Source organism: Electrona antarctica (genome assembly GCF_951216825.1).
Source record: "Electrona antarctica genome assembly, chromosome: 14".
Classification (NCBI taxonomy): domain Eukaryota; kingdom Metazoa; phylum Chordata; class Actinopteri; order Myctophiformes; family Myctophidae; genus Electrona; species Electrona antarctica.
The window spans coordinates 23,491,055-23,504,414 of NC_136795.1; the positions used below are offsets into that span (position 1 = coordinate 23,491,055).

Here is a 13,360-nt window from a genome sequence, read left to right on the forward strand (position 1 = left end):
ATACAGACTCTATATTGTTTAGCATGTGCCAACGTACCGCAACCTGAACTCATAAAGAAATCCTTGTAAAAACAAAAAAGTTGTAGCGTAAAAGCTGTTTCTCTGTGGTGTATTCTGTCACGAAAAAAAATGAAATGAAGGGGGGAAAAAAACATTGGCTCATAAAAGCAACATGGGGAATTAACCTAAGCCATGCACTGTTAAATGCACACATGCACTGTAAAAATAAATCCTTTGAAAGTTGAGTTAACATGCAGCGTTTAGTTTGGTATAGAGAGGCGCTGACACAGCACTGTCTCCTCGCTTTGCAGCCTAAAGGCACCACAACCCCAATGAATCCTGCACAGGGGAATGCTGGGTAATGTACTGTATTAATATCTCCCAAGTTCAGTGGTTCTCAAAGTGCGGTCCTGAGACCCCCAGGGGTCCTTGGGGGTCCCCAGAAAAGTGTGTTATTTACCTTTTATCCAGTTATACGTTGGCTATTTATTTAACTCTTAACTGCCAGAATTGTTTATAGTCCCTTCCGTGCCGAGGAATTGTTCCGCAAATTCACGACCCATGAACCGGAAGCAGAATTGAGATACAGTGGTGTCTGCATGACAGCAACGAACAGTGTGTGTGTGATGCCCTGTGTGTAGTTGTGTCCACACTGCGGTGTTTGGTGTTTGCTGAGCAGCTTAGCACTCTACTGTCTGAGACTGGAAGTGTGCTTGTAGCATCCGGACACTGACAGTCAGTCTGGGGGGAGAGACAGTCAGGGACCCTTTGTGGACAGACAGACAGACAGACGGACAGGTCCTCCCAGGAATGTGACACTATCAGTAGGAATGTCATTTGACGGCCTCTTACACTCTCCCTCTCTGTCCCTACCAGCTCTGGTGTGTGTGTGTGTGTGTGTGTGTGTGTGTGTGTGTGTGTGTGTGTGTGTGTGTGTGTGTGTGTGTGTGTGGGTGTGTGGGTGTGTGGGTGGGTGGGTGGGTGTGTGTGGAATGGGGATGACACTTCAAGCCAACATTGGTTGGGGAGAGAGAGAGACCTTCCATAAATATCTCCCCTCATGCTTTTACTTTCTGCGAGTGCGATGAGAGGCGAGTTCAGGGAGTGCCTCGTTCTCCCGGGAACACGAGAGAGAGAGAGAGTTTTAGACATTTTTGTAACTATTTGTACCGTCCCAGTCAATTTATAATAATGTTATAGTGTGAGAGAGAGAGAGAGACGTGGGAGGGGGAGACCACAGAACACAGAGGTCTTTTTAGGGGGGGGGGGGGGTGTTTGGAGTGCGGTCAGGTGCCCCAGGAGCAAGAACAGGGGCCCACGAACGTGGGACAGAGGAGGGGTTTGTCTACCTCAACCCCACCACCCCACCCATTACCTCAGCTTCTCTCCTGACACTGTCTTTCACCGCCGTGGTGCCCGCCAGCTACACCAAAATCGGTTCAGTTATATAAAAGAAGACATCACAGGTTGTTTTCTAATCACTTGTTTTTCGGTGTGCACAGTACATCATTCTATTGAGGCATCTAAACAGCAACAGGCATCGTTTCTGTCTCGGAGGTATCGCGAGATTTGGTTGCCAGACTAGGAAACGGTGGAGAGTCTCGCGATACTTGGCACGTTCAGAAATCTCTGGTCTCAGTCATTCAGAAATAGTATTTGCTCATATTATGCTTGTCCACTCGGCTGTAGTGCCAATGTATTCCACCAGAGTTTCAGCTGCAGTTTGCCACCCAGTGTGACGAATCTGACGGCTGGAATTGCAGGGTAGAGAAAATGACGTTGGCGACCTTTCCTCGTAAGCTCCCTTGGACGGACACAGGAAGTGCTGTGTTCAGACAGAGGTTAATGGGTGCCAGCTAAACGTTACTTAGAGTTATAACCCCCGATTTATCGTTTGTCACGCGCTGGTGTAGTGCGCCGAAAATAGCCTCTCTTTAAAAAAAAGCTCAAGTTATGCAGCTGTGAGCATTGAGACATTGAGACCCTGGTGTCCATATATATAGGACACATGCATGGATTTAACCACTTAAAACCCTATGTGGTTGACCGGAGTCCCTCAGGGCGCTATGCTAGTGATTGTCAGTTTGCTGTCATTGTGGGGAAAACTCTCACTGAAAGGAGCCGATCGACGAGCTCAGAGCTCTAAAGTGTTGGAGAAGCGTTGCCCGTAGCGCAGCGGCGGCAAGTGGCATGCGATGGGGAGTATAAAAAATGACTTCTTTGAAGCCGAGTTACATGCCTAGTCAGTGCCGGGGTAACGGAACAGGGAGATAATTAGGATACACGTTCCCTGCCCCGGAGGGGGGGGGGGCATATACATGCAATAAAAAATAAATAGAAAACGTCCCCAAATATTTTGATTGGAGGATGGTGATAACAAAGTGTGTGTGTGTGTGTGTGTGTGTGTGTGTCTGCGTGCATGCGTGCGTGACTTGTGAGTATAGTAGAATTTTAGAAAAGGACATTGTGAGGACAATAATTGTCCTGATCCTCACAAGAGAAATGGATCTTATGCTTTTTTAGGCTTACAAGTTAGTTAAATATTCAGGCTAGGGTTATAGGATTAGGATAGAGCAGTGGTTCCCAAACTGTGGTGCGCGAGTGCCTTCTAGGCCTGGGGGTGCGCAGCATGAAAAGGCTAATGGTGGTGCTATGATTTTATTGTAAATATATGAACATACTATGCCAATATATGGCGAATGTGCATATATGTGGATAAATAGGAAATATATGTCTCTATATAGCTTATGCAATTTATATTTCCATGTGGGGGCCAGGAGGTAACAGGGGGTGCATGGACAAAAAGGTTTGGGAACCGCTGGGATAGAGGTTTAGATGTTTTCTACCAAAAATAGGCGATCTGTGTGAGATTGTAGAGCGGCTTTTTTTCCCCTCAGGCTTTACCCTCAGTGTTAAAGATGGTGAATAGTTTTTATGGCATTCATGAAATCCCCATCCTAAAATCTTGATGTCCGCACGAGTATAGTACTACAGACGTGTGCGTGCGTGCGTGCGTGCGTGCGTGCATGCGTGCGTGCGTGCTTGCGTGCGTGCGTGCGTATAAAGCAGTGATTAATCTGTGAAGTGTCTGGACTCGCCATGCAGTGTGTGAATCAGTGCTTAGGATGGTAGGCGGGGCATCGCTGTGCGTCGGCGTGCCCCGACAAGCGGCACGGCCCTCGTATGCAGTCTAAAGTCCCAAACTTTTCAGCCCGTGACCCAAAACAGAAATTAGATATTCACCCCAGGACCAAAGCTAGTGAAAATAGCAGCTATGTATAGCTATTTTCACTACTTCTTAAATATTTGTCCTAATTTATGGAATTTATTAAGATTTTTCTTTCATTTCGTCATGACATTACTGAAGAAATCATTGGATTTTGTTATTAATTTATGAAAAGTTTAGCTTTTTTTGGGGGAATGTTTTTTGAAAATGTTTTGAAATAATAATAATTAAAAACCAAATGTAGGAAACGTGTGTAGACGCAGCAAAGGTCGTCGGGATCGGGACTCGAACCTGGGACACGCTGTCAGGCTGGATTATCAGCCTAGGTGCCCGGACCGCTAGGCCGGCCCGGGCCGTAGACCGGCCAGTTGAACTATTTAAAAAAGTTTTTCAAAATAGTAAAAAATGGCAAATAAGTTTAGGGATAAGGGGTAAGAGGTGGCACAAGATAGGGCCCTATGAGTTACAGACCCACAATGGTCCGTTGTGTGTGTGTGTGTGTGTGTACTCGTGTGTGTACGCGTGTGTGTGCGTGTACCCAGACCTAAGCCCCGCCCACCCTGCCTGCTCAGAGGCGGTTTCTGCTTAGCCTTGCGGCCCTCCCCGACCTATTGAATGAGGTCCTTTTGTCTTATTGAATGTTTTCATCATTTCAGCGAATTTACAGTGAAACCGTGGGGAGTCTTAATTAAATGAAAGCCAGCCGGCACGGAGGCAGACGTAATCTGTGTTGTTTTGAACGCAGTATTGAAGAAGGCTTGTTGTTGATGGCTCAGACCAGTGGTTCCCTTCAAGTCGAGACCCAAAAGAGAGGTTTAGACGTTTGGCCGGGACCCCAAACTAGTGAAAATAGCAGATATACAAGCTCACAATGCGGCGTGTGTATAATACTATGCTGGTTCCCAGCATAGTGAACTTGTGTGTACAGTACAGTACAAATGTTGAATGTAATCTAATGTCTGACTTATCTTCCTTTCTTTCTCTGTGTGTGCGTGTGTTTGTGTGTGCGTGTGTGCGTGTGTGCGTGCGTGTGTTTGTGTGTACGTGTGCGTGCGTGTGTGTGTGTGTGTGTGTCACCAGGTTCTCGGCCCTCCACCACGCGGCTCTGACAGGGACCAGCGAACTGCTCAACGCACTGCTGGAGGCACATGCCACCGTCGATGTCAAGGACAGCAATGGTATACCTGTCTCTGTAGACGGCATATTTTGAAGAAAAGATTATTAAAAAAATAATAATACAATAATAATAATAGTGCTTTTTAGCTCAAATCCCTATATAAACTATTGAGACCTTCTAAATCAGGGGTTCTCAACGTTTTTGGCCGGGGACCCCATGAAAATGCTTTGGCAACGTCTCGGGACCCCCGCCCCGCCCCCTCCCGACCCCCAATATAAATTGACTGCTACAATAACCTTAAACCATTTTGGGCGGGAACCCCTTTTGGTGTTTTAAGCATTGTTATAATTTAGCTATTTAAAAATAGCAGATCTACAAGCTCATAGCGCGCCACCGAGTGGCGCGCTACGAGCTTGTAGGTCTGCTATTTTTGAAAAATCGTGAATTTTTTTTATTTAAAAAAAAAACATTTTTTTCCTTTTTTTTTTTTGAAAATAATTTGGGGACCCCCTAAAATAATTTGGCGACCCCCCGAGGGGTCGCGACCCACGGGTTGAGAACCCCTGTTCTAAATCATGACAGTTTGTCAGTTGCATTCAAACTATTTCATGTCAAGGAACCCAGTTATATGTAATTGGCCGCCGACCCCCCATCTGAAAATATGTTGTTCCAGGGAATCAAATATATGAGTTCAAAACGTTGGTTGTGAAAGAACATATATTCAAAGATTTGCGCCACGTTTTCATGATTATTCAAAAATAGCAGATCTACAAGCTCGTAGCGAGCTTGTAGATCTGCTATTTTCAACAGCTAAAGTATAAAATAAAATAATGGTTAAAAGTGGTTAGAACGCTAATGGCAACAAACGATGCGTTCCAGGTCTTAATGGAATGAAAGCTCATTTATCATTTTTGGTCTGGCACGCAGGCATGCGGCCTCTGCACTACGCGGCCTGGCAGGGCAAGGCGGACTCTGTGCTGACCCTGCTGCGCTCCGCGGCCTCCGTCAACGGGACGTCCCAGGACGGCCACATCCCGCTGCACCTGGCCGCGCAGTACGGACACTACGAGGTGGTGAGTACTGCACACAACTCTACTTTTTGGTTGTGAGTAAATATACCGTCTACTGTGTCCCCCCTTTTTTTGCGACAAAAAAACAGACAAAAACAGACAAAAAATGATTATTTCAACAGATTTAAAAAACAAAGTAAAAAAAACACTACGAGGTGGTGAGTACTGCACACAACTCTACTTTTTGGTTGTGAGTAAATATACCGTATACTGTGTCCCCCCTTTTTTTGCGACAAAAAAACAGACAAAAACAGACAAAAAATTATTATTTCAACAGATTTAAAAAACAAAGTAAAAAAAACACTACGAGGTGGTGAGTACTGCACACAACTCTACTTTTTGGTTGTGAGTAAATATACCGTATACTGTGTCCCCCCTTTTTTTGCGACAAAAAAACAGACAAAAACAGACAAAAAATGATTATTTCAACAGATTTAAAAAACAAAGTAAAAAAAACACTACGAGGTGGTGAGTACTGCACACAACTCTACTTTTTGGTTGTGAGCAAATATACCGTATACTGTGTCCCCCCTTTTTTTGCGTTTCCTAAAAAACAGACAAAAAATGATTATTTCAACAGATTTAAAAAACAAAGTAAAAAAAACAAAACAAACAAAACATCATCAATTAAAAACTATTCCAAGTATTTCATGAATAAATTCTAATAATGTAATACTTGAATAAAAAAATGAATACAAATAGAAGTAGTGAAAATGGCCGATTACTACTTCCGGGTTCACGGGGCCGATTCACGGGGTCTTCTTCGCTGCCTTTCCCGTGCATTCTGTTGGCACTGCCGACCACAGCGCTGGAGTCACTGATGGCATGGAATCGGTTAAGATGTGACGGTACACTCTGCGGCGCGAATCTGGTTGTTTAGGCTACCTCACAGCACGTAAGTAAAAGAACTGTGCGCGACGAGGCAAATGAGAGGTGAAAGGGAGGCGGTCCTTACTATTGTTTGAAAGTAATCATGACTTTTTTTTTTTCTTATAATTTTTATCCCACGATTTTGCAACCCAGTTTTTTCACCCAGTGCCAGTTATCTAATGTAATCCTGGGTGCTACACTTCCTCTGCCAACCTGGGGGGGCAGCGGACTGACCTCATGCCTCCTTCCATGCATGAGGAGTCCAAGCTCCTTCTTTTCACCTGACAGGGGGGAATTTCCCTGACTGGACGTAGCGTGTGGAAGATACACGTTATTCCGACCAGTTCCTTTCCCCTCCATCAGGCGCCCCGGCTGGCCAGGGGGAGGTAGTTTAGAGACCAGGATTACTGCATGTTTCGCCAACCCCGGAACTGCTGAAGTGAACTTCGGCAGCAATTCGTGCTGCGTTTGTTCGCTTTGCTCCCCCGCAACGACGCCAGGTTGCTCTCATTGACCTCGCCGAAGCTGAACAGAAGTTTGACTTTGTTGTTTTGGGGAACGCTGCAGGCCTAAGCCCCCCCCCCCCCTCTCTCTCCCTTCTGATCCTTGTGCAATCCTATCACTGTATTATACAAGCTTCTCTCTTCTCTCTTTCTTTGGAATACTGTAGTGTGTACCCCCCCCAACCCCCCCGCGCGCCCCCGCCCAATACCTCCAATCATGGAGAACCACACACGGCGGTGCTTCCTTCCACCCCCTCTGGGTCTACTAGGCCAGCCTGAGCCTGAGCCTGTGTGTGTGTGTGTGTGTGTGTGTGTGTGTGTGTGTGTGTGTGTGTGTGTGTGTGTGTGTGTGTGTGTGTGTGTGTGTGTGTGTGTGTGTGTGTGTGTGTGTGTGTGTGTGTGTGTGTGTGTGTGTGTGTGTGTGTGTGTGTGTGTGTGTGTGTGTGTGTGTGTGTGAGACTGACTGAGACGCACGCATGCACACACACACCGGGGCTGTGCATGAATGAGGGAGAACCGTGTGTTAACCTGTCTGCCACCGATGGGAACGTGTTGAAATCATAGCCACTCATTCTAATCTACAGCACAAGTCCAAACACCTGGATGCTTTTACTAAACCAACCACCCCATGCAATGGAATAACCACTTTAAGCCTTATACAGTTATACACTGTAGACTATACGACAAATAGCAAAAACAGCCGATCTACAATCTCACCGTGTGTTGTAATGTAATACGCGTTGAGCTTGTAGATCGGCTGTTTTCACCACTGTTGACATTTATATGCAGTATATATAAATATGATATATATATTTATTTAACCGCCTCTGTCGGGTGGAAACCTCATAGGTTTAAAAAGTGTAGAGAAAAAAAATCATTAAAAATGTGTTCATTTGCGACATAACACAAAGTTAATTAAAATGATAGGTTTCTGCCTGACAGCAACAATATAAAAAAAGGTCTAAACCTCAGATCAAATACCTGGCTACAGTGTGTAGTACCCTCATTTACAACCGAGGGGGGTAAATGTCTTGTCTTGCTTCATCTCTTGTTCATGGAACGACCTGCAGACCAGACTCTAATTAGCCTTGAAAATTCCCTGAGAAGTTTCAAAAGGATCACCTCTTTATGTGCACTCCAATATTTGCACATGTTGGGACTTTGGACATGTACTAGCCTCTGTGTAAGGCTCATATATTTATTTAATTCTGTACATATTGTACATTTCTATATCAATGTAGCACTTTGCCCCTGTATGTGTCTCTTAGGATTGTATCACCTTGTAGTTTCTGATTGTATTTTTAGGTATTCTTGAGGTTAAACATGGATGTTTTTTGTAATGTCATGTATTTTTGTAGCATTGACGTGTAATTTTATTTCTGCCTCTTGGCATGGTGTGTGTGTGTGTGTGTGTGTGTGTGTGTGTGTGTGTGTGTGTGTGTGTGTGTGTGTGTGTGTGTGTGTGTGTGTGTGTGTGTGTGTGTGTGTGTGTGTGTGTGTGTGTGTGTGTGTGTGTGTGTGTGTGTGTGTGTGTGTGTGTGTGTGTGTGTGTGTGTGTGTGTGTGTGTGTGTGTCGCAGTCAGAGATGCTGCTGCAGCACCAGTCGAACCCGTGCCTGGTGAACAAGGCCAAGAAGACACCGCTGGACCTGGCCTGTGAATTTGGCAGGGTGAAGGTGAGCTTTGACCTTCCTCCTGCAACGCCAGCCAGCTGTGTGTGTGCTTGGACATTGTTCTATTTGTCCTTTTAACTGTCTTCAATTTGTTCCAACAATAACTATGAAACATACCCACATATCTCTATCTCTCTCTATCGCACGCACGCACGCACGCACGCACGCACGCACGCACGCACATACAAACACTCATAGTATCATTCATCATGAACAGGCTGTTGTCATCATCATTTTTCGACCGCGGTCGAAATCATGGATTTCACAATGCCACGCCAGACTTTCCGGTCCTTCATTGCCAATCATCCTCAGTTCCTGCTTACTGATGCATGTATCCCTATAGCGATGACATCAGGGAACGACAGTTTTCTACCTCTGGTCTGCTTTGAGGCAGGACTCCAGAGAAGAAGGGAAGATATAACCTCATTGTCAGCTCTGTAGCAGTGGCCGGCAAACTGTGTTCTTCTGGATCGGACTAGTGAAGAAACACGGGGAAGGTTGCCGTATATTAGATTAGTCGATGGGTGGCTCTTCCAAGACAGATTTTGCGCTCTCATTAGAAGGCGGGTGTAAGTGCCATCCAACCGTTTCTTTACTTTCTTTGAAAGTGTCCATGTCTCGGAGCCATAGAGTAGAATCGGCTCAACGGTCGTCCTAAATATTTTTACTTGTAACATCTTACTAAGCTGGGATGACCAGATCTTATGCATGTCATTGCAGGCTGACCAGGCCATACCCTTCCTATTTTGAAAATCCTTTTGGGAAGAAGATAGATAGGAAGTTATGAACTCAAATACTTGTAGTCATCAACCTGTTTCAGAGGAGTGTTGTTAAAGGCGTAGTGAAATGAAAAATACGTTTTTCACACTTTTAGACCATATCTGTGGTCATCATATGGCCATACCTACTGTAACAAATTTGGATGCCAAAAAAATGGGAAAATTCTCATGTTTTTATATCAAAAGTCCATAAAAATATTATTTTAATTACTTCCTGAAAACTAAAACGTGCTGCGTGATGACGTGTAGAGATACACATCAATAAAAGCCAATAAAAATGAAGCTCACCAGTTTGTTTCCCATGCTTAATTTGACCTCCTCCACAGCTGTTTTTTATTAAAGAACTACTCCGTTTTTAATCTCATTCAAGATGACATCCAGACAGTGTATTACTTGTTTTAAACTTAATCATCACGCTAAAATATGTATATAAATTGTGTACAGGTTAGAAATAATCCTCTGGCTTTTCCCAATGTCTCCCTTTCACTTTGTTTACAAACGAAATTCACGTGCAGGAAGTCACAGACTTTGAGACCCCATAGCCTGGTGGGATGCGACGCTCAGGTTTGTTCAGAAACTTCAGAGCCAGCGTTTCCAGCTAAAACTTCAAAATAAAATGTCCACCATTTCCGTTGCCCTACACCTTTAAGTGTTTTTATAATGTGGTTATTGTTGGATTTGCATATATTTATGTATTCAGTTTTCGTCTCGTTGAGATAAAGACCAACACAGTTGGAGGCCTGCTCAAGAGACTGAAGGCTGTTGTTGATGCCCCCCCCAAAATAACATGAACAGGTTACAGGATTCTCATTCTGTTACTGTCACTGCCTGCAAGGATGGCCGCCGTGCCATTTCTTATAAACTTTCTAGTTCATGCGCAGGTTGTGGGTCCACGGTGGTGGTGTTGTTGTTGTTTATGCGCGCCATGGTGCGCGGTGTAGAGAGGGCATCATGCGCGCTGCTGGCTGGTTGGAGCGCAGCACAACAGCCTCATTAGTATGGCATATTGTCTGTACTCTGTGTGCACTCTTGATTTGAATTTGAATTATATTCGTTAATAAAGAGAGAGCTGTAAAGGGGATATTGTCTATGGTCAGTATGGTGTGTATCATTCTTGTTTTTAAGGGTTAATTAGGGCCGTGATAATGCGGTGCAATGACGGTAGGCAGTAGCCTAATACAATGTAACCAACTTGCGCAAGCATTAAAAAATGGGTTTAATTTGTCGGGTAACGGAAGATAACGTAAAAATAATCTAACAATTAAGTTACTTTTCTCAGAAGGTAATTTGTAATTTAACAGGATTAGTTTCATGGGCAGTAATCCAGTAAACTAACGACGTTACTTACAAAAGTAACGATGCCCAACACTGCCGTGGATGCGTCTATAGTGTTAAGACCACACAAGTATAGTGTCCTCACAAGTATAGTAATACAAACGCACGTGTGTATAAAAGCGTGTGCGTGTTGGGCACATGTGTGTATGTTGTGAGCACATGCGACTTGTCAGGGGGTCTCTGTGTGTTTCAGACATCAGCTGCTGTGTGGTGCTGTCAGGGTGTGGCCAATGGCAGCTGCTCTCCTCAGCTCCCCATGTTTATCTCGAGCTCTTTCTCCTCATCTCCTTGTCTTCAGAGCCATGTTAACCACCAGCTAATGCTAGTAGGCTTCACTAGTAACAGTGAGCGCTAGCATTTAGCTACCGCTTAGTACTAGTGGCGACATTCAAAAGCCTATAGGGGTTGAGCTTATAACCACATGCCGCTTCTGTGGCCAACGCGGAAGTGCCTCTTGCCTAAAGTATAGTTTCTGACCGCGACTGACACCCGTCGTTTGCAATGTTCAGCAACTCGTGCTGCTCGTTTAGCTTGCTCGGTGGTGCCTCGCGTGGCTCAAGTTTTCTTGAGCCGACTCAGGGCCGTTCGAGCTGCGACCCTATAGGCAGAGAATATTAAATAATGTTCTTGCGAGAGCAATTTCCCCGCTGGCTACTGGCCAATCACAGCGTGTCCTTGCACAAGCGTGCTGGCCAATCACAGTGCGTCCTTGCACAACCTGTATAGGCTTGCGAATGACGCATACTAGTGAACTCTGGAGGGGAGCATTAGAAGATCTCCACATCTTCTAATGTTGACAATGAGACAGGGCTATGTTACCGACAGCTGATGCTAGCGACCCGTACTAGTGTCGCTACCTACGGCATCACTAGTACAAAGCGCTAGCATATTCATACGCGGCAAACATCGAAACATTTGTCGTGCATTTGTTGTTCCCAAGCCTTCAAATGAACATGTTCTCCTGAATTGGCAAGGCGTTCCTTCCTAATGTTCTGTAGGCCTACACACTGAGGAAACATTCCAGCAGAGCTGCGCGGAGTCGCAGGCCAAACGTCTGGAACCGTTTATGGCGCTGAGGTCGCTCAGGCATTACCTCACGGTCACCCGCGGGGGGTGGGGGCTCGCTTTAAATCACGCAAGCCCCCAAAGTCCCACAACTGTTATAGGCATGCGTGCGTGCGTGCGTGCGTGCGTGCGGGCGTGCGGGCGTGCGTGCGTGCGTGCGTGCGTGTGCGTCCACATATTTTTCAATTTTGTCGTGCATGTTTATCTGTTCTGCAGCTTGAACTTAATTATATGATGTGATTGGATTTGCTCCCTCTCTTTCTCTCCTCTCCTGTCCCCAACTGTGGCTTTTTATTTAACTTTTGTGATCTCTTGCATGACCCCTTGTCTCTTCTAATCTCTCATTTATCTCTCCCTCCTCTACCTTCACCCTCGCTTCCTCCCTCCATCCTCTCATCACTCTCAATCATCTCTCTCTCTCTCTCTCTCTCTCTCTCTCTCTCTCTCTCTCTCTCGTGGCCAGGTGGCCCAGCTGTTGTTGAGCAGTAACATGGTGGTAGCGCTCCTGGAGGGTGAGAGGAAGGAGCCCACAGACTCTGGCTTCACCACGCCGCTGCACCTCGCCGCACGCAACGGGCACAAGGACATCATACGGTGAGAGACCTTCCATTTAAAGTCATTACAACTCCCCAAAGATCCACTGGAAGAGATTTGTAGCGGCCAAGCTTGCAAAAATAACTTTTCTTTTTTATGATCAGCACTTTATTTGGATTTTTTTATTTTTATTTTTTTACAAATCGACAGAAAAAACAAACAAGCAACAACAACAACAACAGAATACGTATGCATGGACATTATGTATGAGCACAAAACATAATATAAAATAAGGATAGACAAGATATACAAATAAAATAAAATAAAACATAAATTAAAATGTATTTATTTTGTTTACACGACCAAACACGCAGCATCATCAACCGTATCATATGTAAACTAAGACAGTCAAAAAGCAATTTTCTGTTGCTGTCAGTAGTCATGGCTGCCAGTTCCCAACATATGTCATGCCGGAGTTCCGACTGCTCTAGACCGGATTGAATAACATGTAGCTTGCATAAGATCCTCAGACTAGGACTTGGGTCCAATATGTACAGGTCCTTACCTGGAACTGTTAAGTCTTTGTATCCTCCCAAGAGGACGATACGATCTCCAACCGTGCAACAACACATCTTGTGCATCCGACACAGGCCTTTCCCCTTATGCTCAACCGTCTTCCAGGAGAAGGACTCGGGTTGAACTTCCACAGATGAGGAACTTCCACAGATGAGGTTCAGATGAGAGTCGTGGCCACCGAATAAGTACAGCTCTCCATTGTAGGCGAATGCTGAATGACCCCAGCGTATTTTTGGAAGACGCTGTGCAGAAGGTGTGCTCAGCCAGAGGTCGGTCTCTGTGTCAAACACTCTGATGCCGCTGCAGTCCATCCGGTCATCTCTGCCCCCAAATACAAACATCCTTGGCCCGATGATGGTGACAGAGTGGCATGATGAAGCAGGTGGCGGGATGCCTCTGGTGTTAATCAAACACCAGACCATTGTGGTGGTGTCCAACTTGTGGATGTCATTATAGTTTCCTCTCAGGTCGTTGTGTCCTCCATGGACATACATGAGCTTCGCCAACGCACAGGCCGAGTGGTCACGCCTCGCCTCTGTTACAGAAACTCTGGGAATGGACCATCTGTGGGTGTCGACTCGACATCAAATGCATAAAGGGCGTTGCAGTACGT

The 13,360-nt window shown here is 45.4% G+C and overlaps 1 protein-coding gene across 2 annotated transcripts in view; it reads left to right on the forward strand.

Moving 5' to 3' along the window:
• caskin2 (CASK interacting protein 2) overlaps window positions 1-13,360 on the forward strand; it is a 104,244-nt gene that overhangs the window by 52,722 nt on the left and 38,162 nt on the right. For both annotated transcript variants that reach the window (XM_079521447.1, XM_079521448.1), the window contains 4 exons: window positions 4,307-4,404; window positions 5,271-5,416; window positions 8,366-8,461; window positions 12,101-12,231. In XM_079521447.1, the coding sequence (XP_079377573.1) occupies window positions 4,307-4,404; window positions 5,271-5,416; window positions 8,366-8,461; window positions 12,101-12,231 (471 nt within the window). The remainder of the gene's footprint in view (window positions 1-4,306; window positions 4,405-5,270; window positions 5,417-8,365; window positions 8,462-12,100; window positions 12,232-13,360) is intronic.